The 26,707-nt window shown below is 38.4% G+C and overlaps 1 protein-coding gene across 2 annotated transcripts in view; it reads right to left on the minus strand.

Annotated features, from left to right (window-relative positions):
- CTPS2 (CTP synthase 2) overlaps positions 1–26,707 on the minus strand; it is a 69,826-nt gene that overhangs the window by 16,462 nt on the left and 26,657 nt on the right. For both annotated transcript variants that reach the window (XM_068683777.1, XM_068683767.1), the window contains exon 14: positions 617–713. In XM_068683777.1, the coding sequence (XP_068539878.1) occupies positions 617–713 (97 nt within the window). The remainder of the gene's footprint in view (positions 1–616; positions 714–26,707) is intronic.

Raw genomic sequence — 26,707 nt, forward strand, 5'->3', positions numbered from 1 at the left:
ACACTTCTATGCAAAATGTGCATGCAGTGAAAGAAGCTCCACAGCCTTTTATTAACATCTGTTCCATTTTAATAGATTGTGCCTGGCGGCTGCCATACCTCCAGTGACAAACTGAATGTTGTTTTTCTCTCTGTTTTCCTGATTTCTTTACCCAAATGATTCTTGCAGCCCTCTGAGCCTAATCTGGAATGCTCTACATTGAAAACTAACAAGGAGTAAGTTTAAGATACGTAGTAAACCGGCATTTAATCATCTCTATCACAGCCATGGCCTGAACTCCACTTTAATTTATTCTAGCATCATTTGGAGTACCATCTCACTTAGGAGGTTTGGACAAGAACTGGACTGCCAAAAAGATCTCCAAAAATTTGTAGAGCAATAATACTGGAATTTTGCAAAAAGCAGCATATGACTTAATTCTAAGGAGACACTTTTTCAAAAACAGTAGTGCCACTCAAGGTGCAAAGCTCAAGGTGTATGAGCTCAAGGAAGCTGCCACCCAACTGCTTGCTTGAGGTTGTAGTCCTTTAACAAAATGTACTTTGGTATTTTTGCTTTGCCATGTTACAGAGTTCCTATCCAAAAGGCAAGTGATAAGAGCAAAAATTTAACTTACTTAAAATAGAATTTTGTGTTTTGAAAACAGTCCTCCTCTTCCCCAGTCTCATGGTTCCACCCATATCTCCAGGATTGTGTTCTGGCATGTCAATGACCTTTAGAGAAAAATTGTCTAAACATTGTTTTGTCCAACAAAGAAAAAAAAATGCAACAATCACATAAAAGACTGCATAGATTTATAAATTGTAACATCATTGAGTTTTCTTCCAAGAATTTCCAATTAGAATTTCTCTTTGGTTTTCCTAATGCTTTATTCTCAGTATTACTGTACACTAGGCCCTTTCTTATATTTTTCCTTATACTGTTAATTATATACAATATTCTTTCTTACACTAAGAGGCAGAAACAGCTATCTTGGTAAGACAGTGGAAGTTCTCTTTTTTTTTTCGAGAAGGGGAGGACACAGGGAAGCAGAATGAACAGAAGACAAAACTTGTAACAAGTCTTTAACATTGTTAAAGCAGGGTACTAAAAGAGATGACTTCTACATGTGTGCTATTTCAGATTATATGCATAATTAATTTATCACAGGGAGAAAACTGATGAAACTTCCCCCCTAAATCACTTTTACAAAAATGTTACTTTTTCAGTGGTGCCAGGACAAGAGCACTGGGCACAAACTGGAGCCCAGGAGGCTCCCTCTGAGCATCAGGCAGCACTTCTGTGCTGTGCAGGTGAGGAGCCCTGGCAGAGGCTGCCCAGAAAGGTTGTGGAGTCTCCTCCTTGGGGAACTCCAAAAGCCACCTGGACATGGGCCTGGGCAGCCTGCGCTGGGTGGCCCTGCTTGGGCAGGGCTTGGAGCAGGTGAGCCCAGAGGGCCCCAACAGCCTCAGCCATGCTGTGACTCTGTTTCTCAGATGGCCTAAGCATCCACAGAATACTGGGTTGCCTCACATGGAGAGCATGCTACTTAACATTTAAAAAAGAGGATATACAGTGGTTTTGTGGACTGAAGCAGATGGGTCAAATGGCTGCTTCATGGGTTAAACGAAATCCAAGACAATGGAATTCAGTGGATGTGAGGAAGGACAGCTTAAGGGAAGGACGGTGTTTAATTTTACTCAATCTGAATAATCCTGATGGGTCTCACAGTTGTGTTTACAGAAAGTCTGTCTCACAGAGGTAAAACCATTCAGAATAGTAGAAATGAGCTGAAACTATGACCTACATGCCTATATTTGCGTATACATACTCAGTAAGAAATATGATTGACAAGGAAAGGTTCTAAAAATACAAATATTCACACATCTGGGTAATCTGGAAGTGGATTTTTATTAACCTTAATTTGCCCTCTGGGAGTAATGAAAACAATTTCTGATGATACACTTCATAAAGTGAAGTTATTCAATTTACAAGGGATGGTGGAAAGTGCTTAGCCTTTGGCCTTGTGCCAATGCATTTCAGCTGTGCAATTATCTCTGTATAACCTTATACCTTCGAAATGTTATTTATAAACTATATACTCATTATAAAATGTCATGAGCAGAAGTTGTGATCAAACCAGTAGGATATTACAAATCCTCTAATTACCTCCCAAAAACCCAAAGGTGGACTGTGCAGCTAAAAAAAACACACCTCAAAGAATAAACTCAAAAAATACTCGAAATAAAATCATTCATTAAATCCATGCTACTTTAAAAATGACAAGACTGTCTTATTTCCTTCCATTTACTTTCACTTCTTTTCTGTAATAGTAGATACAAAAAAAAAAAAATAAAATAAAATAAAAAAACACACAGCACAAGACAACAGAAGCAGTTAGAGTGCTTACAATAAACTGTGTGTATATGTCAAATACTCTGGCCCTCTGAAACCACACACAAGTTTTCCAGGAGATTTTATTAACTTGCTTATACCCACACTACAGATAATTTTAAAGTTGTACTCCTGATTCCCATCAAATGGAGATGAAATGGTCCCAAGCAGCTACCAAATATTTTCAATCACGTGCTTCTCTTCCAGTCACAAAAACATAAAAATTCCACTTTAGTGGCTGTTTCATGAGCATTTGCAGTTGACAAGAAAAACGATAAGGTTTAAAAAAAAAAAAAAAAAAAAGAGGCTAAAGTGAAGACTTGACATTCCTTCATTCTCAAAAGTATATCAAGCACCTAACCACTGCCCCCTAACCTCACCTTCAGATTCTTCATCCTAAACATTTGAGTTTGAATGTCTTGATCTAAATTTGTTAACTGAATCATGGTAATATTGAGGTCATCCCATGCCCCCCAGAGAAATTTATATTTCACTGTTTTCTCGCCTTTCGTTATTTGCTGAACTAAGATCTTCTATCAAAATATTCTGAGAACAATACCATGAACAGAACTATGGGGATACGATATGGGAGATGGTAACTTCTTGAAAGACACTGCTCAACTCAAACTGCTTAATTAAAACACTGGTTCCAAATTAAGTGGACCTGCCTATGCAGGTTGTAGAAAATTTCACTAATTTACTATGTTTAAATGTGTTCTTCAAGAAGACTCAAACCCATCAGTTGTCAAATGTATGCTTCATGTATCTGTGGTCAGGGTCACATAATCAGAAGAGGATACAACCTTAAAATGTGCATTAATGTCTGCTAAGTCTTAACTGAGATGTATTTTAAGAAATATTGCGTTATACAACTGTTCAATCTTGTTTCTATCAGTGGCAGATTTTGTACCAATGTAAAAGCCCTATCGAGTTTCAACATCAAACAACTTACTGCGTGTGTTCATGTTTTGTTACTGATATGTTGCATTATAAACCAGCTCTCTATCTTCTCCAAGACTTCTAGGTTTATCATAATAAGAAAAAAGGCTTCTGATATTAGTTTTTGTAGTCGGGTGAGGAAAGAAGTTACTTTTGAATTAGTAACGCAGGGCTACTCTGACTCTGGATCTTACTTTTAGGTATGTTCTGTGGTTCTGCTCGATGTCAGCAGCCATCACAGCACAACCCTCAATGTTTATATGTTATGTGAGTTTGCAGCAAGGTCTGTGAAAGCAACTTTCAAAGAAGAAGCAACACGGCTGCCCTACAGCCCAAGGATAGTAATAAGCATCAGAAAATCAACTCACATCATGGAAAACTTTGCTATATTTTATGGAATAAATTTGATCAGATAAAAGACAAATCTTGAAGTGGTGGTTACTCTGAATAACTGAATAGATTCTTCAAAGAGCTTATGCTTCCCTCCACAGCATACATCAGCTGTCACCGTGCATTAGTTCTTTGAAGAGCAAAAACAGCAAAGAACAAGATGCACCACAAGCAACAAAAAAGCATCAGTAAGGAGTGTGTAGGAAGAGATAAGGCATTAATTAGGTCTTTTTTACTCAAATCTCTGAAAACTGCTAACACTACAGGGATTTTACAGAGATCACATATTACACACCAGACAGACGACATGAAACAGATAGCAAATCACTGACATACCACAAAGCACATTCGAGATATAAAACAGTCTGATGGATATTAAATCACAGTACTGATGAAAAGCAACTTTAACTACCCATGAAATACAATTTTCCTTCAGAAATCTGCTGCTTGAATTGTTTCATTGTCATTAGAAAACATATTAAAGCTAATGAGAAAAGTTCAGACACTCAACGTACAGCAACCAAGGCTCTGAAAATCCAACACGTATCACTTTACTAATCACCACAGCACCACCACAGGACCATTAAGTTCTGTCTTTGTTTTGCTTCACATCCAGCAATGCCATTTTGAAGAATGCATCTACCTTGCTTACCCTTTGGGGGAGGGGGCAGGAGAGTTTAGGGCTGGGGGTGGAAAGAAGGGGAAAGAATTGTTTGATTTGAACAACTGTTTGGTAAGTTATCTTTGGAAGTGGGTTTTTTTTAGAGTTCTTGCATTATTTTTTTTTTTTTTTTTGCTCTGTTCTTGTCTGGTAACCAAATGTCATTGCTGAAAATCACTGTTCATGTAAGTGCTGATCAGAGCACCAGGAGAAGCCCTGAGCCTAAAGATAAACTGAACACTGAAAAGAGGCCCTAAGAATGAGCACATAAGAGATGTGCAGAGGCAAAGGTGTCAGGAATAGGGAATACAAAGGCAAGCACTCTTGTGTACAAGTCCCTGCTGAGCAAGGATTTGAAGAAGAAAAAAAAAAAAAACAGCAACACAAAACCAAAGATATAATGTAAACTAGAGGACCTGTTCCTTTATCAACTCTTGCATTGTTTCTCTGCAGAATTAGTCAATACTTGCTAGATTCAGTCTAATCTGTTTTGGTCACAGTAACTTCACCAGCAAGCAGGTCTGATCACTACAAATGGGACATCTACAGTGACATTTTAGAAATAATAGTATATACACTTTTAAGAAAGAAAAAAAAGAATGATGCAATGCTGAGTGGTGCTGAGAGCTTCCAACTTGGCAAGCAAAGCCGCTCTTCCTTCATTCATACAAAGCCAGGGATTTAACATTTTCAATTACCAAAAGAAGGTGCAGGGTGAGCACACCTGCCCAAATCCTTTAGCCCCTTAAAACTCTCCAGGTTCCAAGCAAACCCCACCACTGCCCACCTATCCAAAGCATTTGGCCCTCTAGGGTACAATTAATTGCCATAAAGGTACTTGAAGGTTTCAGAACACTCAGTGCTCTGTTACTCTGGTTTACTTTTGAAGTAATGTTTGTTTTCCAAAAAAATGACAACCATCATGTATAAGATCAAAGCAGAAACCATCAATAGCTGATTCATGCAGCTACACAGAGATCTGAGTAACCAGCTTGAAAAATCCTGTCCTCTGCCTCTTCACAGAACCACAGCACAGTATCCAGACATCCCAACAAATATCAGCTTAAATTTCTTAAATTTTGGAAACTAATTTACATGGCTTCTTTACTCAAGTTATTGTTCTGCTTGCAAGGTTTCCTTTTATCCTGAATGTCTGTGACCATCCTGCAGCATGTTATTGCCAACCATTTTCCAGTTTGGACAATCCTCTTTTCCAGAAATTTGTTGTTTCCTATTTTAGGATTAAATAGTCGTCCTAAGGTATTTATTTAATTAGATCCAAAAAAATTCTCTAAGAAGGATTCTGCCTGAATAAGCAGAAATTCTGGTACAGAATGTTTTGTAGTATTTTCTTCAGGAAAAATGTCACAAAAGGTGTACTGTTTTTAAAACATTGCTCACTCACTCATTCATTACTGTAATGCAGTGAACTAAGAAAGCTAACGGAGATGCTGATATGCAAAGAAATACAGATACTGCCTAATGGCATTTCAGAACTCACTCTAATTTTGCCAACCACGCATCCCAGAGCTTAAATACTTAACCAATGCAAGCTTTCAGGTTGTTAATGTTAATGAAATAAACAAGATTAGACAATGCTGGCTACAGAAAGATACCAGGGTGCCAGTCATGCCATGCCAGGAAGTGCAGGATTTGCTACAGACTTGAGTTACTGTAAGTGGACAAGTGTTCTCAGACTTTGGACTGGTCCAGTTCACATGGCAATTAATGACCAAATGCTCACTGATGTAATTTCAGTATGATCAGGAGGATACCTACAGCTAGGAGAAAGCCTTCCCTCCCTACCACATACAACTATTCAACAATCAAAATTGTCACTGTATTTGAGGGGGACCTTCAACTGAAATCGCTAGATGAAATTTTGCCTTTACCAGAGTCACTTAAATCTACATGGAATATGTCAGAAAAAAAAAAAAAAAAAAAAAAAGTCAATAAGCAAATCTCTCTCAGGGCATTCTGAAGCAGGAGAAGGACCCTAGAGAGGGAGACAGTCTTGTGTTCTCTTCATCAAACACCCCAGACACAAAGCTGACACGGGGGATAATCACACACGGCCTGAGGCTGGTTAAACAGCAGTATACTTTATGGTCCCTGACCAAGAGACTGCTTCTGTCTTACTGGCAACTGCCACGGAGGACTCAGCACAGACCAGTCCACTGCCTAAGCCATGCAAAGTAGTCAGAGAGGTGAGATTGTCCTTAGCAGAGACAAAGCACAACGTATGATCCACTATGTTCTGTACTTTCTCTACCCTCCCTGAGTTATCTTGCACAAGCAAGCATCCATTCTACTTCTCATTTGTTAACAAGGTAGTGTTAGTCAGAATCACTTCATTATCAGCAAGCACTAAGCCACAGGAAAAATTGATTACTTCAGGTGTTTGCTCTTCCAGACCTTCACCGAGATGAATTTCTAGTATCAACTTCCGGACCATACTCAATAGCATGACCTACACTCTCCTAGCATTTCTTGAACAAATTCTACTTATCATTACCATTAAAAAAAAAAAAAAAAAAGAGTATGTCTTTAGGTAACACAAGGAGAACTAGCAACTCTTTTCCATCCCATTTCACCAGCATAATCCGAACACTTCCAGACTTGCAAGCAAGACTGCCCGGATTCCAACCTCTAATCCTTACCACAGAACGGTGTCACAGATCACCCCAATATCCTGTCTATGTTCCAGACCTGCCCACTGGTTAATTTCGTAATTGATGATCCAGGATCCAAAATGCTCCTGATCCAGGAGCAGAGACATTTCTTTTAGAAAAAGTGTTCAGCAAGCAGAAATTTGTAGACTTCCCTACTTTAGTTTTCATTGTGCTTGGAAGGTACTTTTGCCATTGTATAAAACTTCCCTGCTAACTTTTAAGGGGAGAACAAATCCCTAGAAAAGTCCTGAATCAGTTCAAAAGTTTCATTTGAGTAATCTCACCACAGCCATTTGTTTCCTTTTTCAGGCCTGCCAAAACAGTCAGGGAGGAACATTTGCCACAGATGTGCTGAAATTATATGCACGTGCTAAAATAGAACAGTTATTGCAATAGAAAATAAATATATCTATAGATTACTTATTCTATTTATTGGTGATGTAAAAACATCCTACTGAAAGGATAGCTATTTAGATTAAACAAACAAAAAAAAAAAGCTAATAGTTCTTCAATACTAAAAAAGACTGAAAGTTTTCATGCGAGAGCTCTACTCCCAGATGAAAGTAAAACAGCAAACACCATCCAGAAGATGAAATCCGTATCAGTTATAAGAATACAAACATAAACGTATCTATACTTTTTGTGGTTTAGCTTCTATTTTCAAAGATACAGCTTTATCCCATCTGTGTTTCGGTCTGATAAATCATTTTTCTTTAACAAAATATGCTTGCCCGAGTTAAACTTCATGAAGTTTAACATGAATTCACCAATTAGCTTTAGTTACTGTACCTTTGGTTAAGATATCATTAAACTGAGGCTTTAAACTGAAGAGGAAAAAAGCACATACTATCACATTGCTTAACACTGCCTGAAGAAATGCCTCATTTAAAAATTTGGAGTAAATGAATGAAAGAGAAAAATAAAAGGATTCTAAGTCCATAAAGATTTCTGTGCCACAGATATATAGGAAATAGTCCAGTGTCATTCCTTCCAATGAAGTTATTAGGCTTCATACCATGCCCAAATATCAGAGGCAGACCATGAGCTTTATTGATTGATCACCTCTTGAAATAGACACTTTTTGAATAGACACCAGAATTTAAAATGTGACATTTCTACATCAAGAAGAGAATTCTCTATTAGCTGAATTGTATTAGTGTCTCTGGTAGGTGAGCGTTTTATGAAAATAAGCTGAATAGAATGAAAAAATATGTTCACTCAGAAAAACATCCCTAATCTTTTAATTTGCAATTTCTAAGAACAAAAACATTAAATAAATAAATAAATAAACAAACACAATCCAAGATGTCAATAAAAAGCAAAGCGGTGAGAAAATATCTTGAAATGCTTTAAAGACTTAAAGACACTTCTGAGTGAACACATCAAACTTCTTCTATAAGGTATTTTGTAGGTTGCATATTGTTGCCAAAAAAAAATAAACAAGCACACCACTGAAGTGATATAGAACTACTGCAGACAGTTGTGAAAGTAAATGTTACTCTAGTCCTAGTGCCAAAATCCTGTGACAAATCTAATTAGCTTAACAAGCACTCAGCTGAGTCCACTCTGCAAAACCACACAAAGAAACAATTCAGGCCAACCACTGTAACTTTAATTGAAGCAATTTGTTCTGATGAGCAAGCCTGTTTTCTTCTCAACTCTTCTTTTATACTTAAGCTATAACTTTCTAGAGAAGATAATGAAGGCTAGAGTAAGTCTCAAACTCATTTACAGCAATGTCACGCTTATCTTCCATCTCCTTTTCTTTGGTTTCTCTTTTTAAACTTTGAAATAGCATCTGGCAAAGTATCATAACCAGAAACAACACTATGCAAGCTACAGCAACTATTTTCGGAAGGCAAGCAGGATCACTTTTCTGTTTAAACAGCAATTCATATCTACTATGCAGATATTGGAATATTTTATATTCTTCTTTGAAAGCTTATATTTTAGTTTATTTTTAAAATAAACTGAAAGTCATCATTTAAAAGTCCTGCCTCCACCCAGTAACATTCTGCTACTCATAATAAAACCACACAAAATGAAAGAACTTATGGAACTTAAGTTGGCTGCCCCATTACCTAGTGGTCCTCCCATTTACTTCATTTACCAGTTTGAGAGATTCTAACAGTGATAATCTTATGGACTAATAGCAGAATAGACATACTATAACAGGGATTTTTTTGGCAGAAAGCCTCTGGCACGATCACTGTAATTTTATCTGCTCCTATTCCTGCCTTCCATGGGATACCTGAGACAATACACGTACCTTGGCCTATCTAGTATCCAATGTCTGTAACTTTCCCAAAGTTACAGAGAACAATCTGAATGCTGGATATATCATTAGTCATCTGGAACAGACACCTAGTCCCCTGGAAAGCTCTCGGGCAATGAGTAATGTGATTTTCTTTCCCAGCCCCCCATGAAGTGAAGAGCAGCAGTGCAGATTACCTCCAGGAGTTGTTATCCTCCTTGCCACAAATACACCATGACCCTTCTCATACCAGCTGGAGAACTGGAAGAACTAAAGCAACTGCTGCATCTCGTAGAAAGGTAATCAAGGCACTGACTTCTAATTCTAGGATTTCCTAAGAATATTGTGAACTATATTAGAACCAAAAGAAGAAGAGAGCATAAGGAGATTGTTTCAAAGACACAACTTTGTGAGTTAGATTATCTAGGAAAAGAAAAAAAGTACCTTGGCATTTTCATTACTGTGTATACAACAACTGTACACATCTCATCAGTTTCAGAAAACCTTTCAGAAAAAGGAATGATATATATATTAACCTCATAGCAAAGATAAATTACCTTAATTACACCTGCCAGCCACTTCAGGGATGCTTCAAGTCACACGCTCTACATTACATTTAATTATTTCCTGTTTCCACTCAGAGAAGTTTCATCTGTCTAAAGATCATCTTGCCTTGAAGAATCTTAACTCTGGAAGATGATTTATGACCTACAATCCAAATCCCTTTTACTTCAAGCTGAAGCCATGATGTCTTCCTTCTAAGCAGGATCCTTCCTGTCTTGCCTTGGCTCTTCTGCCTCCCCCAGAAATCTGATAAACATCGTTGTCCTGATCTAAACGTAGTTCTGCACTCCTTGTCAACCTTCCCTTTACATTAACTCTCTCGCCCTCAACACCAAATAACAAAAATTCCTTGGAATATGCTTTCTTTAGTTGCATCTACACAGGTATCTGGGGTCAAGTTCTGCATGTCCGTCACTTTCTCCCACCACAAAGAGCCTGTGAGAACCACTGTAATGCCTGGATTAGACTGTGGGCTCCAGCCTGTTGTTAACATGACAGTACAGACATATCTCTGCACTTCTAGTTTGCTAACAGACCATATAACCAAAAGAATTAAAAATGAATATGTAGATTTGTAGAGATGAACATAGAACACACTATAAAAAAATAAAATCCATCTCAGATAAGAAAAGCATGAGAAAATAAGAACAAAAAGGAAGAAAGGAGCAAAGAGGATGTGTGCACGCATGTGGAGAACTCTTAGGAAAAAGACCAGAGAGGAGAAATGGATCTTTAGATCACTTCTCGTTTAGCAACCGTATGGTGAAAGCGTACCGGAAGCATTGTACCTATATTGTTTCAAAGAAAGTAACATCTAGAGAGTAATATCACCTTTACGCTGCCACAAATCAAGCAGGTATTTAATTAGCATGACATCAGGTGAACACACCCAAAATAATTCAGACACCCTCTGTGAAAAGTGTGGGTGGCAGGCTACAGATCACTGCAGCAGATAATGCAACAGTCCCCTCAAAAGCTACGCGCAAAATGTTTACGAAGCAACCAGCAAAAGAACGCCGGTATTGCCACACAGCAGAAGCTGTAGGCTGTGTCACCAGCTGGCACAGGATGGGACACAAGATGCAGCCAGCACAGCAGGTAACAAAGGAACACGGAGCTGCTACAACCTCTCACGCCAAAGCAATCCTCCATTTAATGGTGCCCCTATGAAAATCATTTTTATCCTTCACCTGCACCTCTAACAGCTTGTATCTATGACAGCAGAATGAGAAGTCAGAGAGCACATGAAAAAATGTTAAGTTACAAAGCATAGGTCTACAATTAACCGCTATGGAAACCACTGCAAATGGAGTTCTGTTGTCCACTATCTTCTTACCACATACAAGTCAAGGATGACAGGCAAATATATACAGAATTAAGTTTTCCCTTCTGGGTAACCTTTTCTTCTCCTTCTACCTCACTTTCAGCAGATAAATTTATTGGGGAGGAGAAAAGGGTAGATATTTATTAAAAGGAAAACTTTGGCTAATAGTTTTCTGTCGTCGTCGTTATTAAAATTATATAGTTACAAACATAATGAATAGACCACTCACATCTCATTAAATCCACCCTCCAATAAAACTATGCAACTGATTTGAATTCCTCAATTTTTTTCTTCCCCTTGCACCCTTAGGCATATGTTCAATTCCAGTTCTCACTTCCAGATGTCTGCAAAGCTGTTACAAAAATGATGGAAGTTCTCAGCTGTTGCATAAAACATCTCCTCTGTAGGCATCAAGCCACTTCACAAAGACAAGGATGTTTCATTATCTCTTTTTGGTGAATGAGGAAATTAATATAGATTAAGTGACTTATTTAACCTAGTAGAAGAAGAAATGAGCACTTTTGAGATACCTAATCTTATTCCTACCTTTTAGAAACAAGGCAGCTAATGATATCTCCATACTGTAAAAACCAATCGATTCCCAGGCAAGGCTCTAACAGTTCACAAATATATTTCATCAGTTCTATCATGGCTCTAAAAGGAAAGCAAGGTGCTTCCCTTTTATTATTATTTTTTTATTCTCAAATAAGTGTCTTCTCAGTGTCACTTGCCACTCAAAGTTCAGGATTTGCTGAGTTTACAAGGACATGGTGGAATGAAAAAGAAATAAAATCAAGTTCCTAATGAAAAAAACTTTTAGAATCTGTTTCAGCTGTTTGCTTAAGTAATGGTTTTTTAACACCCCCAAAAGACAGATGATTAAATTTGTCCTGTCACTTAAGTTCCAGCTCAGACAACATAGGGAAAAAGCAGGTAAGTTAGCTGAGGAGGTGTTAATATAAATATATCCAACACGTAATGGGGCTAATGATAGTAAATTTCAAAAACAGCCATTTACTTCATCTTGCAGAATTCATACTGTTTTTGTTACTATCACTTACAGTAAAAGAACACAAGCTTTGCAAGAAGGTTTATCTAATTATCTCTATTTAAAATGGATTATAGTGAGAAAGTTTAGGATACTTCTTTGCCACAAGGGAAAAAAAAAAAAAGAAGTTTTGCACAGAGTCAAGCTGTGAAAGAAAGCAATGGTTGCTGATCTGCTATTTGCAGACACAGCATGTCTGCTGTGATTTGTCAAAACTTATTTTTCAGTTTACAGATTGAGCAATACTGAGGTTTTCGTATTTTTGCCAGGCTCTTGGGCAACTGTTGGGCTTCCTTTTCATCAGTGAAGACCAATGCTAACAGTTTCATGGCAAGTTAATCTCCAATCCCTACGCAGGCTGTCTGTAATTAGCCAGGCCAAATGATAATCCCAATAGAAGCCACAGCTAATTAAATTTATATTATACTTTAGCCACAACAAATAATCACCAAGTGTTTTTATACATAAATCTTCATTATTTTCAAATGTATAATTCCACATTCTTCACGGCTAGATTTTGGGGCTTTTTAATTGTAGGATGCAATGGACAAGAGAAGACAAATGTGCAGAGATGGGGGGAAAAAATCATCTTTAGCAATGTCTCAGAGGAAAACCAATGTTTCTCCTTTTTGTCGATGCTATGCCAGTTCTGAAATACACAGCATGCACAGGTATCTTTGGTTTACATAGGTCTGTTCCAAATTGATCATAACCTTAAGGCCTAGCTCCACTTTACACTTGGTGAGCAACCTTATAAGCTAAAGGCACTTAAAACCTTCTTATAGAATTGTCTCCATTCTTGGTTCCAAATCCAAGGAGTTACCTTTAAGAAGTTAAGAAAATTAAGTTCAAGAAGCTAAGAAAATATTTAAAGCTGTACTTTGTTTCACAAAAGCTGTGAAATTCCTCATGTTATTGGTGAGAAGGAAAAGCCTTTCTGTGTTGAAGGCAAGACTAGTCACCAACCAAAAATAAATGAAATTGGCTGTGATGTTGAATCTTAAATTCGACTTAACTGATAGGCAGGTTCTTCACTGGCACGACTTACAAATGAGTTATGACTGACATGAATAACTTGTTAAATTCAGTTTATAGTAAAATGCAAATCTACTTCTTTGAAATTCTGTTTTACAATTTATAAAAACTGCTCATTTGATGCATTTGCATAAACTGAGAACTTCCAGACTACTACTGCTGTTACTTACTGCAGTTATGATTGAATAATTATTTTAAATTAGAAAAACTAAATTTAAGCTAGATGCATAAGCATTATCCATTCTTGACTATAGCTTTTGTACAGATATATGTCTGTCAATAGGCCATAATCACAAAGACACCTGCTTGGTATTCTTAGACAATAGCTACTCTTACCATAATCCTGGGTTTATGATTTAAGCTTTGGTTTTCCTCATGTCATGGAGTCATGGAGTCATGGAGTCATGGAATCATTAGGGTTGGAAAAGACCTCCAAGATCATCTGGTCCAACCATCCCCCTACCACCAATGTCACCCACTAAACCATGTCGTAAGTTATCTGATTTTATACCAATCTGAATACTTAGACAAGGTTTTGTTTTCACCATTTAATGCACAACTAATAGTGAGAGACTTGGCTTAGGAGCCCTCTTTATCAGCCTTTACCAAATTTCAGAAAGGAAACTGTCCCAAGTTATTCATGTCCTAGGGTAACACTTGACTTCGTCAAAATGGAGAGGGGAAAAAAAAAAGGGAAAAAATAAAAAGAAAAAAAAAGAAGCATCTTTTGCTTCCATTGTCCCAAATTTACCTAACAGAGATGACAAGCAGAGTTATTCGTGGCAATTTATTTAGAGAGCTTTTTGACAACCTTCCCTTGGAAAGAAATCAGTGAATATCTATTATATCTACAAATCACTACACTGTAGTGCTAAGAAATGAGAAATTTGTATGCCAAAGGTAAAGCCATTACTTTATAATATCGTTTTTATTATGGTTCACACTGGTAATAAAAATATCAAACATATCCCAGAATACAACCAATAATCTTACTAATGCTAGGCATTTCACACTTGCAGACTTCTGAGAATTAGCAACTACTGGAGCTCAGACAGAGCACATAAGCACCCCTTTCTCTGAATCAAAGGGAGAGTAGTTTACGGTTGTTACCACTGCCTAGTCACCTATGCTATTTATTTCTTTGCCTCTGCATTTTGTTTATTTTTATTTTTATTATTTATTTTCTTTGCCTCTGCATTTTGTGCTGCTGAGTGGCCAGGACAGCGAGGCTGACCTGGTTGTTCTAACAAGGGTGCTGAAGGCACAGGAACTGAACAGAGATTTAGAGGTGGCTACCAGAGAATTACAGAATTACCTTCATTTCTGTCTCCCTTAAGAGCACCTCACACAGTTGCTGACGTTTTCCCCAAATGCACTCAATCCTGCAGAAAGTAAGTGCTTGTTTCCTAGGGCAAGCACCTTTACTGAAGCACCATGGTAATGTCTCAGAAATTCCCTTCTACTTCAGCAGCAATGCCAGAATAGCTGCAACAGGGTCACAGTGCCCCAAAGGCTCCTTGTAGCAAAATTGTGTTAAAAAGACTTCAGAGTTTTACTTCCAGGGCCTTGAACATTTTAACTGTGCTGAGGGCCCATTGTCCCTGCTCAGTGTATAAGGACATCCAGGCACCCTGTTCAACAGTACACACTGCCACATGTGGTCAAAACTTCAGAGTTCTCACTCTCCCAGCTCCTGATCTTTATTATAAAAGGCAAAATAGTTTTAGAAAGAGAAGCCAGAACCCAGGATTCCCCATCCTCAACACATGCACACAAACAAAATCAAGAGTAACCTACCACGTTAATATACAAAACGACATCTTGAGCTGTTGGCTTGTTTTGAAAACAAGCATCATTAACTCATATCAGGCCCCTTTTCAAAGCATATCAGATAAGATGCAAGAATACATATTGGATAAGGCCCTTCCAGGATCGAGACAATCAGACATAGCTTCTGACTCACTATTGGGATTGTGCTGGTTTATTTTGTTCACTGACAGCAGTCCTGAACTTGCACAAAAGCAAGTAGGTATCTCTAGAAAAAATTAGGCTGGACAAAGGAGTTACTTACTAGCATCTTTCATGCTTTGGGATTTAGACATCTCAACTCCAAGTGATTCCAACATTACATGACCATGTTGTTTATTAAAGTGCATCTCTAGGCCTCTTTTGAACTGTCCGTCCTTCAGGTTTTGCACTAATGAGAGCCGTAACACTTTGAAAAAAATACTGAACCTGATCCTACCTTAACTCATCAGCTTCATGTTCACAATGAGGCAGGGTTCTGAGATACTACTGAAACATCTAGAGAGCTCAGGAACCTGCAAGGCCAGACAACAGCTGAGAGCAGACAATCTCACCAGGAAAATAAAGAACTTTCTAATGCCACTTTTACTGCATTTGCTTACTTATACTTATCTAACTTTGCCCTATGAGAAACTCAACAAAACGTTACTCCTTGGTAAACCCACATGTGCCTTGCTGAAATGCACATTTATGCATTTTTGAGCACTCTCAAATTCAAAAAAAACAAATCTGTTTAGGAAGGAACAAATAAATACATATATTTACCAATTACACTAACTGTAAATTTCAGCTGCAGCATATTTATAAACAGCAGCCTTATTGCACTGCTACACGAGCCAAGGCTCAGAAAGTGGAAGGATAAAACCCCTTCCTGAAACACATTCTCCCTCAAAACTGTCACATGTAGCATGGAATATCTGTATCACAGGGAGCTTCTGTGATACCATTTTTTGTCTGCCAGATGTGTCCATATGACAACATAAGCTGACACATATAGCTACAATGAATAACACCACCAATTTAAAGCTGACTACAAACAATGCATCATATTAAATTATTCATCCCTGTAGCAGCCCCACCCAGTCCTGTTTAGGGAGACACCTTCAACACCTCATGAGGTATAGTTACAGTATAACAAGGATAACCCATATAGTTTGAGTTTCATTTGTGAGATGAGACAGCCCTTTTACACATCACCACTTAAAGCCTGACAACAATAGAAATTTTAACATAAGGAATGCATCACTTGTGACACATAAAGGATTTTATAATTCATCTTCAACTTGCATATAACAGTGTCATACCTTAGAGCAATGGCAGGTTCACTACAATGGCTGTAGTGCAGCTCTCTGAACTTCTCACAAAAAATTATTTAATGATTTTCAGAGAATTTGTTAACTGGATGCTCCTTATCTCCCAATCTGTCCTTTCTCTTTTTTTATGATAGTAAGATCTCGTGGCACTGGCAACATCAGAAAGTTCTACCACAACTTCCCACATTTGCACTAGAATTAGCTCTCACCTCTACCAATGTACACCTTGTGAAAGGTCCTACGTGTAGACTACCAGCACCCCAGCTTTAAAACCTCTTCTTTTTGTAGATGGTGCAAGAATGGCTGGAGACGACTGACCAAACAGAGGGCTTTGATCTAATGACTGATGCCTGGAAGCTAGAGATGATGCACAAGCAGTATACAAGCAGAAATAACTGAATACTGAGCACATTAACAACCCCTGCTCTTTCTTTCCATATATACAACATTCACAAACGTATGTTCGCAGTTATAGCCAACTTCACCTTGACAGTAGACATTTCTATACCGCAGACAGGCTGCAACATAGGCCTCAGACACTCCTCAGATAGCTCTTAACTCATCAGGACTCCCATGCAAGTAACAGTGGTGATAGTAGTCAAAAATACACCTGGGAAACTGGAAAAATACTGGATGGGTAGGGTGTTAACCCATCAGCAGAGGATTAAACAGGATGACTGAGACAGTTGTTGCCCCCAGGTGACAGCAGCCCCACCTCTCTGGCATAGGCCCTGTCCCTTCCAGCAGTGTCAGTGGCATGGAAATCTACTCCAAGACTAACCCAGTTTATAGTCCAGCATGTTAAGGTAAACAAGGTGCACAGATTCACATGCCATTCAGCCATCCACAGTGGAAAAAAGGATGTGACACAGACAAAAAATGATAGCGCCCGAGTTAACACTCTACTTAATCCATAATTAAACATGCATCAAGATCTTGTGACCATGATGCCATAAGCTCCACCACTCCTACCACTAGCAGCGGTGCCCACACTTCAGCCATCCCTGCAGCTAATATTCTCTTACTCTCCAGCATGATTGGAACTGCTTGCTTCAAATATGCCAGTAAGACAGTTTATCGGGGCAATACACAGCAACAGCCAATTTTGAGTGAACTTTGAATCTGCAGACACCATCACAGAAAGTGAAACACAATTATCACAGGGACATATGTGATGTAAATCCCTAAAAAGATTGACAACACGTGATCAGCTCAGGGTTTTTGTTTTTTTGTTTTTGCTAATGGCCTTGTATGTAAGCTACAGTGAAAATGTCAATTCCAAAAGGATGCAGGGCTTGTTAACATGACTTCTCTAGCCCAGGGCAAACCCAACTGAATTATGCCATAAACTGCAGGAACAATATATATTCATATACCCAAGAAAGAGCAGCAAAACATTGTAACCAAATCTGGAATGCTTCTTCTACACTGGAAGTCAGCTTGCACAGACATCAGTCAAAGCTTGATACCAAGGACTGTTCTTCAGCATAGATAAATGCTGCTGCCTGCTAGTCACACATCACCTAATAGTGGCAACAGTAACATACTTGAACTTTTGTTCAAATTCTTAGATAATGACCACAATTCCTTACCTCTGCACAGCATTCTGCAAATGCTGGGTGGCACCGGATTAAATCTGTACCTATTTCAGAACAGCAATTATGTTGTACAAAGTGGTCTTGTAGAGAATCAACCCAGGCCTGTCAAACTGAGCTCTGTTAGGATTCTGATACAGAGCTCGGACAGACATACCACATAAATCATTGGAGGGGGCGGTCAGTCTGAGAGAGAAGAGGACAAAGAATTGGGAGATCAAACTACAGGTCCCAACTCTTCCTCTCCGTCATTCAGATTACCCCTCACAGATCATAGTATTTTGTGAATAAAACTGATCTGAGGAGAGTGGATTCATCCCAAGATTCAGCTACAACTCCTGCGTAACTCTTAAGTTGGTCACTACATTTCCAGACGTCAGTCTCTCACTGCCATGGGTAGATGCTTCAGTAAAACTGGTTATGCTATTTTGCAATCAGATCTTCTTTCTTAATGAATCCTTAACAGGTTAACAAGGCTAATGTGCTGAATTCCTTGAGTTGTTATCCCTCGAAATACAATTCTGCTTCCATACTACTAAGCAACTTACCCTACATCTTCAAGACAGGCAAAGTGCCTATGGTACAAGTAAAGACAAGCCATTTGAAATTTAAAGGAATTCTGCAAATACTGTAATGTCAACAATACTAGGAACTAGACGATCTTTACAGTCTCTTCCAACCCAAGCCGTTCTACGATTCTATGATGATAATACACATCAGGCACATCAGGTTCCTGACACTGCTTCTGAAAGGGACAAAGTGTTGCAAGGCTCCTACATGCAGGAGCTATAAGCAAACTAAATTAGCAGAAGGGAAGCAGGAGCATTAGCAGATCACCTGGCAATTCACTACTGTTAAAATTTCATCATCTACCAGAAGTTAAGAACAAGATAGCAGGAGAAAGAAAGATGTCTTTCATTTGGTTTGGGAAAAGAAATTAAAAAGAAAATGGATTCTATCTTATTGTCATGAATGAGCTTAGAGTTCATGGTTCATTTTGGTGTATGGGACTGTCCTAATCCATACATTATAGACTCATAGACTTACTTGCACTGATACCATCTTCTACAGTGGCAGCAGTAGAGGTTCTGCTAGTGAGGACAGCAGCAGCTACTGACTTTGAGTCAAGAAGCAAACAGGAGAAAGTGTGTTTCCAGCTTCATCTCTCAGTTGGACAGACGCAGACTGGGGGATGTCTGACCCCAGTTCTCTGAATCCTCAAGCTAACGCCAGACTTTTGTGTTGAATTTGAAAACAATATGTATGTCCTCTCCACAACAAGCTTGGAATAAAGCAACAAGAAACTTGACAATACCTTCTACTATGAAACACTGTAGCCTGATACCTTCCTGTAAAATTACGTACAGGCTCCCACCATCAACCAAGTGCTTCAGGCACTATTTTAAACTGCAACACCATGAGCACCCATTCAGAGTGGTAAACAATCCCTACAGCTTCCAACAGCATCTTGAGGAGGATGTAAACCAACTAGAGAAAGCCAAGAGAAGCTGAGTAGATCTAAGAAGAAGGACTCCCAAAGGAAGACTAAACTAGCAAGGATTTCTGAACAAGAAAAAAAAGGGGGGGGAAACGGTATTTCTCTATGTTAAACACCTTTTTAAGAATGTAGACAATAGTCTGTTTTCCCTATTTGTAGTAAAAAGGGTTTAAGTGCAGCAAGGCACTCAGACATTATCCTATGTCTTATTGGACACTTAGCTTTTGTCTAATAATAAAGATAAGCACCAAAGCAGATAAGGAGGCTGGGGAGTCTCCATCATTTAAGTACTTCAGAATAGCTTAAGCAGGTATCCAACATAAATAGCAGTGATCACAATCTAGGGGAAAGGGAATAATGAATTAGATGATCTCTAGAGGACTTTCCCAATTCCATTCTCTATGACACTTCAGGAAGTTGAGTATAAGCACATGCAAGTAGGCTGCTAATGCAAGGTGTACATCTATATGATTCATTTAGCAAAGTTTGCTGAAGAAAGTCTACCCAGGAAACCTCTAACTTACCTGGCATGTATCTTAAACCCATGTGCCTGCAGTTTCAAAAAAATGTCCCCCCCACCCACCCCCCAGCAAATCCATCTTCTACAGACCCACAAAGCTCTTGGTTCAGGAGACGTGCAAAATTTTCTCAGTAAGTGATGCTCAGGGTGAAAGATCTAGTCAGTGGGCACAGAGCTAAACACCAGAACCCAACAGTAGTAGACATCAGGTAGATTGGAAACCACAGCCAGAGCCACCAACTCATCACTCTATGCAAAAAAAGCATCAGTATTTCACTCCACATTGGGCTGTGAAGCATCAGCCTCTGGGGCAGTACATCACTCAAACATGCCCCACAGACCATCAGTTGAACGTGATTTCAGAACCTGCTGAACACAATACTCAGTAATGCTCCCCAAAAAGGAACAATTTTTCAGAACCTTAGATTTAACTTTCCCATTAAGAATGGCTCATTCTTTTTCCATTCACGTCATGGGGTGTTTGGATTCTTAATATTGGCAACCAAAATTTCATCCCTGAGCACATTCATTGTTCTCCTATGCTAAGAAATAGCACAAGATTTGGAGAATAGGCTTTGGCGTTGGTAATCATCAATTCATAAAAAGGGCAAATGTCTCCTTCGTGTTTTATATATGCTTAAATCTATTTAAAAACATTTATTTTTTTTTAGCATTTCCAAAAGTCTATATAATAATGCAACAAGAACAAATGCTATACGTATCCTCACAGAAGCCTTTTTCAGGCTGCTTTGGGTATGATATGTCTTGAAGTATAAAATACACAAATTGAGAAAAAAAGCTCTCCAGGATGGCCTATAAAGACCAAGGACACCTACATCAAGTGCAGTAGTAGATACTGATTGTGGCCCACTTCAGAAAATAAAAAAAATAAAAAATAAAAAATTAGTCACTTATACTGCCAAGGTACCCTATTCCTTTGACTACTGAAAATACAATAGAACTACTGCACTGACTCAATGACAAATACTAGTTTCATAATCGGGGTGGAGCATGCAAGCAACTATAAAGGTAGCCCCAGTCTGAGACTCTCACTTGTGCTGGATACTTTTGAAGGCTCTGGATTCTGAGAGAGGTAAGCAAGACCTAAACACCTTGGGTGCTTCTAATCTTTGAATCTAATTTAAATATTTTTCCCCATAAGAGTTAAGCTAGTTTTACAGAAAAAAATAATAATCTTTTTATCTAGGTTATGTATTGATGATTTTTTATGTTTAATAATCCAACAAACTGGGTGTCAGATGTATTTCAAAAAACGTTTTGATACATATGATTATTATTGTCTGTTTTGTTTTCAGATATTCTACAAGACAACAACTGAGAAACATGGAACATTTACTCAATGATAACCTTCTGAAATCCTTTACCCAATATGCTTTAATGGAGGGTAGCACCTCTGCACTGTCCATTGGTGGGTTGAAAAATCTGCTTCAGAATCAATTTTCACAGTACCTGAAGGTAAGTCTCACTCTTGGTATGTTCATCATACTTCTTATGAAATAGATAGGAAAAAGGAGATACTTTTGCAAGTATCTTTTGAAAGGCAGATTAAGTGCCCAAATGGTTTCACAACCTCCATAAATAATCCTTAAGGGTTGGTTTATGAAACTTTATTCACATTAATAAACAGCTCCAAACAGATAACTATGTAGAGAGTTTATAAAAAAAAAAAAAAAGTCCTATGTAATAACATACAAAATTCTAAAAAGTTTTTAATGTTATCCAATTTTCACCTAGAATACCGCATCTGAGTCTTATATGTTTTGCTTCAATCTAAATAATGTATTTTCAATCTAGAAAACATATAAAAAAATCTATAAGTTAAACAGTAGGGCAAATTTAAAAGTAAGAGATATGGTCCAATTTCTTTCTAGTCAAATTTCTCACCATCACAAACTAAGCAAACTTCAGAAAGATGCCAAGCGAAGAAAAGAGATGCCACCAAACCAGAGAGAAAAATATCAATTTCCTGTCACTGGAAGAAATTTCTTTTCTTGTCTTTCTTAAAAAAGAAATTTCTGATTTCAGAGATATATTCTCTGCCAGATCTTTCGTAAACCATATTAGGACTCAGTCTACATTCCCTTGCTAGACAGATAAAATACGTCTCAAATAATGTCTTTTGGATAGCAAAACAAAACAAGAGCAATTTTTGCTAGAGGTTGGAAAGAAGTTGCATCTCAATAGAAAATCCAGTATTTTAAGAACTACTGCAATCCAGTTCAGTTATTTCAGTAGCAGGAAGTGGCTTCTTCAAACAAACAACTTCATAGAATACATGAAGCTGTTTTCCCTTTTAAAAACAACTGTCAGAAGAAATTAATTACCAAAGTTTAAAGGAAATGTGATGGTAAATTCAGAAAGATCACGCTTTTTTTATTAGCTGTAGAGCATTGGGGAAGGGCCCATTTCCACAGGTACGTGGAAATGGACGCGTTCAGAAAAAAAAAAAAAAGCATTTTTTCCATCTGGATATCAGACATTTTCAACCATCTACTCTGCTTGCAGAAATATATGGCACCATAATAACATAAAAGGAGGACAGAACAGTACAAAACAGACATAAAAAAAGAATTATATATATTATATTCAAAACTAATTTTATAATGAGGACCAGAATGTCACATATGAAGAAGAGAAGCTAATAATGTAAACTGGATTTATTAGTTTAACATGAATTTTCCAACAGTGAACACAATATTCCTACTAAAGAGGAGAAAAGGGGAAGGAATGAGACTCTCAGGTCCTGGTCCAAAGACTGCTGAAAGTAGCAACAAGTTTTCAAATCGCACATGTGCGCCCTAGATTAACATCTAATAAAGCAGTAGGTGGTGTGCATGTTAATTTTCAATGGTGACTATGTGCATGCTGCAGCTGTTGCACCTGCTCTTTTTGTTATATTTTGCAATGTAACCCAAACAAAATTTACCCACAAAACTGAAGTAACCTGTCTGAGTAATACTTGTAGCTTGGTTATGACAGATACACTGGCTTTTTCACAAGGTATATGTGGATGTCTTGGCAGTATAAACTATTATTTAGGAGCACTCAGGTTATAGTCACCTACTGAAATGGCAAGTGAAAAAGCAAACAATAGTTTATACTTCTCAAATGGTTACTGTAACTTTGTTAACGTTTTTGGCAGGCAATAGCAGGCACTATAGTTCCAGTTCAACCAGTAAAACTGGTAAATACAATTAGTAACATCTTCAAGCAACACTCTTACTGACTGATTGCTTCTTGGCAATGTTCCTCATAGGAAAATCGTTGTGGCAATTCACTTAATTTTTTTTTTCTCTACCAAAACAGGACTCATTCTCACTTGACAACGTAATTAAATCATTGGACAAAAATAATGATGGAAGTGTCAGCTTTGATGAGTTTGTGATGCTGATAAAAAAGATAACCGGTACAGGACAGTGAGGCGTCTACAAGAATGGGTATCACTGCTTTGTGGGAGAAGAGCCTGGCATTCACGGACAATATATGTACAAATGTAAATCCACAGATTTCCTTGTTGCGATTTTAAAAAATACAGAATAAAGATTTATATGACATACAACGGATTAAGTCTTGCATTGTGTTCCCTGCTTGTTGGCTAGGCACACTTCCCAGCTAGGCTGCCTAAAAATTAGTTTGGAACTAACCATCTTTATTTCACACTACTAAAATGTTATTTGAGAAAATGTTGTTTAACAAACCCTGCTTTTCCTGAGTTAATTATTTTGACCTCTAGAGCAATTCAAATAAAATGCTTTCTAGAAAACATACAAAAGAAGATATGTCATTCCGTTTGGACAGTGTCCCCCTAGTGTATACTATCTAATAGTCTGTCCAGTTCAGCTTCATCATTCTTATAAGATGACATTTCCATATGGCAAGCAGTTCAAACTTTCCAAAAAATAAATAAATAAATAAAATAAAAACCAAGGTATTTATTTTCAATAACAAGGTAAAATTGCTATGTTAAATATGATGACTGCAAATTTCCATCTTAGTTTCAAGCTATATTTACATAAGCATTTATTTCCTTTTTGTTATGAAACTTATAAATGAGAATGCATAAGTATATATAGGAACTAAGTTATTGCTTTTCAAATTAAAACATCCAATACATCTATTTGGCATGGTTTTAACCTTTTCATTGCATGATTCCCTGTGACACATATATTTTCAGCATATTTCTTGGGGATTATTATTTACTTTATCAAAAGGAAATTAATGAAAAAGAGAAAGGAGGAGAAAGGGAACTTTTACTCAGCTGGGCAGCCAAGCTGCACCACAACTGCTCTCTCACTCAAGGGAAAGGGGGAGAAAACAGAATGAAAATGGCTCAGGAGTTGAGGTAAGAACAGGAAGATCACTCAACAATCATCATCACGGGCAAAACAGACTCAGAGTAGGGAGATTAATGTAATTTATTGCCTATTACAAACAAGCTAGAGCAGTGAGAAACTAAAAGTAAACTAAAAACAACTTCCCCTCCATGCACCCTCTTCTCCATCCACCCCCCCAAGCAGCACAGGCGAACTAAGAATGGGGGCTGAGGTCAGTCCCTGAGGCTTCATCACTGCTCCCTCAGGGTCCCCTCCCGGCCCCTGCTCCCCATGGGGTCCCTCCCTCGGGATGCCGTCCTTCCCCAACTGAGCCTGGGGGGGCTGCCCACAGGCAGCAGCTCTTCAAGCACTGCTCCCACACGGCTCCATACCATGGTGTCCATCCCCCAGGAGCAAACTGCTCCAGCACGGGTCCCCCACAGGCAGCAGCTCCCCCCAGACCCCCTGCTCCTGCGGGGGCTCCTCTCCACGGGCTGCAGCTCCGGCCCGGGGCCTGCTCCTGCGGGGGCTCTCCATAGGCCGCAGCCTCCTCCGGGCCACATCCACCTGCTCCACCGGGGGCTCCTCCACCCATGGGGGGGCTCCAGCGTGGAGATCTGCTCCCTGTGGGACCCATGGGCTGCAGGGGGACAGCCTGCTCCACCAGGGGCCTCTCCCTGCACAGCCCGCAGGGGAACTGCTGCTGCCTGCCTGGAGCACCTCCTGCCCTCCTGCTGCACTCACCTGGGGGGCTGCAGGGCTGCTTCTCTCTCCTTGCTCTCCCAGCTACTGTTGCACAGCAGGCTTTTTTTCCCCCTTTCTTAAATCAGCTCTCCCACCCAGCATCACTCCCTGGCTCAGCTCTGGCCAGCAGCAGGTCCCTTTTGGAGCTGGCTCTGATCTGACGTGGGGCAGCTGCTGGGCTCTGCTCACAGAGGCCACCCCTGCAGCCCCCTGCTACCAAAACCTTGCCACGAAGACCCAGTACACTTGGCAGGAAACTAACTCACTGGATCAGGCACTAATCCTACTATAGAACTAAAAATTTGGGGCTGAATTTTAACACCAACATCTGCCCATTATCCTAACAGACCAATTAGGTCCAGATCTCAATTTCACTTAGGGACTTTTAAGACTCAAGATAATGGGAAAGCATATCAAGCGCATTGAAGCCTGCATATGAGTTATTCCCATGCCTGAATTTCCCCACTAAAGAATGCAGAATAAAGCACTTCACAGCAGTGCTGCATGCATAGCAGCCTCAAAAATTATGGTATTTAAACATAATATCAATGTTCTTACAGGTTCCTGGGCCATACTTCTACACAAACCCTTTAGCTGTTGAAGTGCGTTATGTTTCTTGGGAGAAAACAAAAATCATAACACTTAGTATTTTTTTCTGGTTTATGAGAAAAATACTTTTCTATATTAACAATATACTTTAATTTTAATACAAAATGCACCACATACATATTTGCTTACTAATCAATGTTAGCTACTTCACACACAATATCACAGAACTTAAAGAAGTGCCTTTGTATGAGCAGGACACATGTTTTCTAACAGATGAAAAGGAACATTTTATATTTTAGAGTTCAATCAGGTTACTGACATCTTGAATGGGACAAGTGGGCATCCATAAATGTGTTATAAGAGCGTCACCTACTGGCAAAATCTATTTCTACATAATTTCTTGAGTTTGTAGAAACATGCACTTTATTTTATTCTATACAATACTTGAAGTTTCATGATGCTACATAAGATGAAATAGGTCATGAATAACCATGCTCACAATTAAGAGTAGCTTTAAATAGAAGGATTACTTCATGAATTATTTTTTTTCCTATAACGGTACCAGATGCACCTGAAATAAAATTTATGAGCCTTTTCATTTTTTTCCAACAAAAAAAAAAATCAAAGTATAAAAGTAGAAGAAGTGAACAGAAAAGACAAAGAAGATGGAACTAAATGCAAATCGGTTTTGCCACCCAGTGAATCAACTTCACTAGCATCTCACAGAATACACAGATTCCTTTAAAAAAGAATTATTATTATCTTAAAGGAAGTATTGTTAGTTAAAATTATCATTTGCAATGCAAAACTCATGCTAAGCACTACTCTGATGTCAGTGCATTACTTTTCTAAAGAGCTACCTTTCCGACAAAGAACAATAATAATTTATTATCATTATTATTGTCTATTGTCATTATCCAAAGGGCTGGAAAGCAGAACAGAAAGCTTAGGAAAATATAATTGGAACACGACCTATAAATAATCAACCAAGATGAGAAAAGAAATGTGCAGGACCGATCAGTGCTCTTACACTTAATTTTTCTTAATGAAATCAAACCTGTATTGAAGAAAAACTGAACCTAAAAACT

The sequence above is a fragment of the Anas acuta genome, chromosome 1 (genome assembly GCF_963932015.1).
Source record: "Anas acuta chromosome 1, bAnaAcu1.1, whole genome shotgun sequence".
Lineage (NCBI taxonomy): Eukaryota > Metazoa > Chordata > Aves > Anseriformes > Anatidae > Anas > Anas acuta.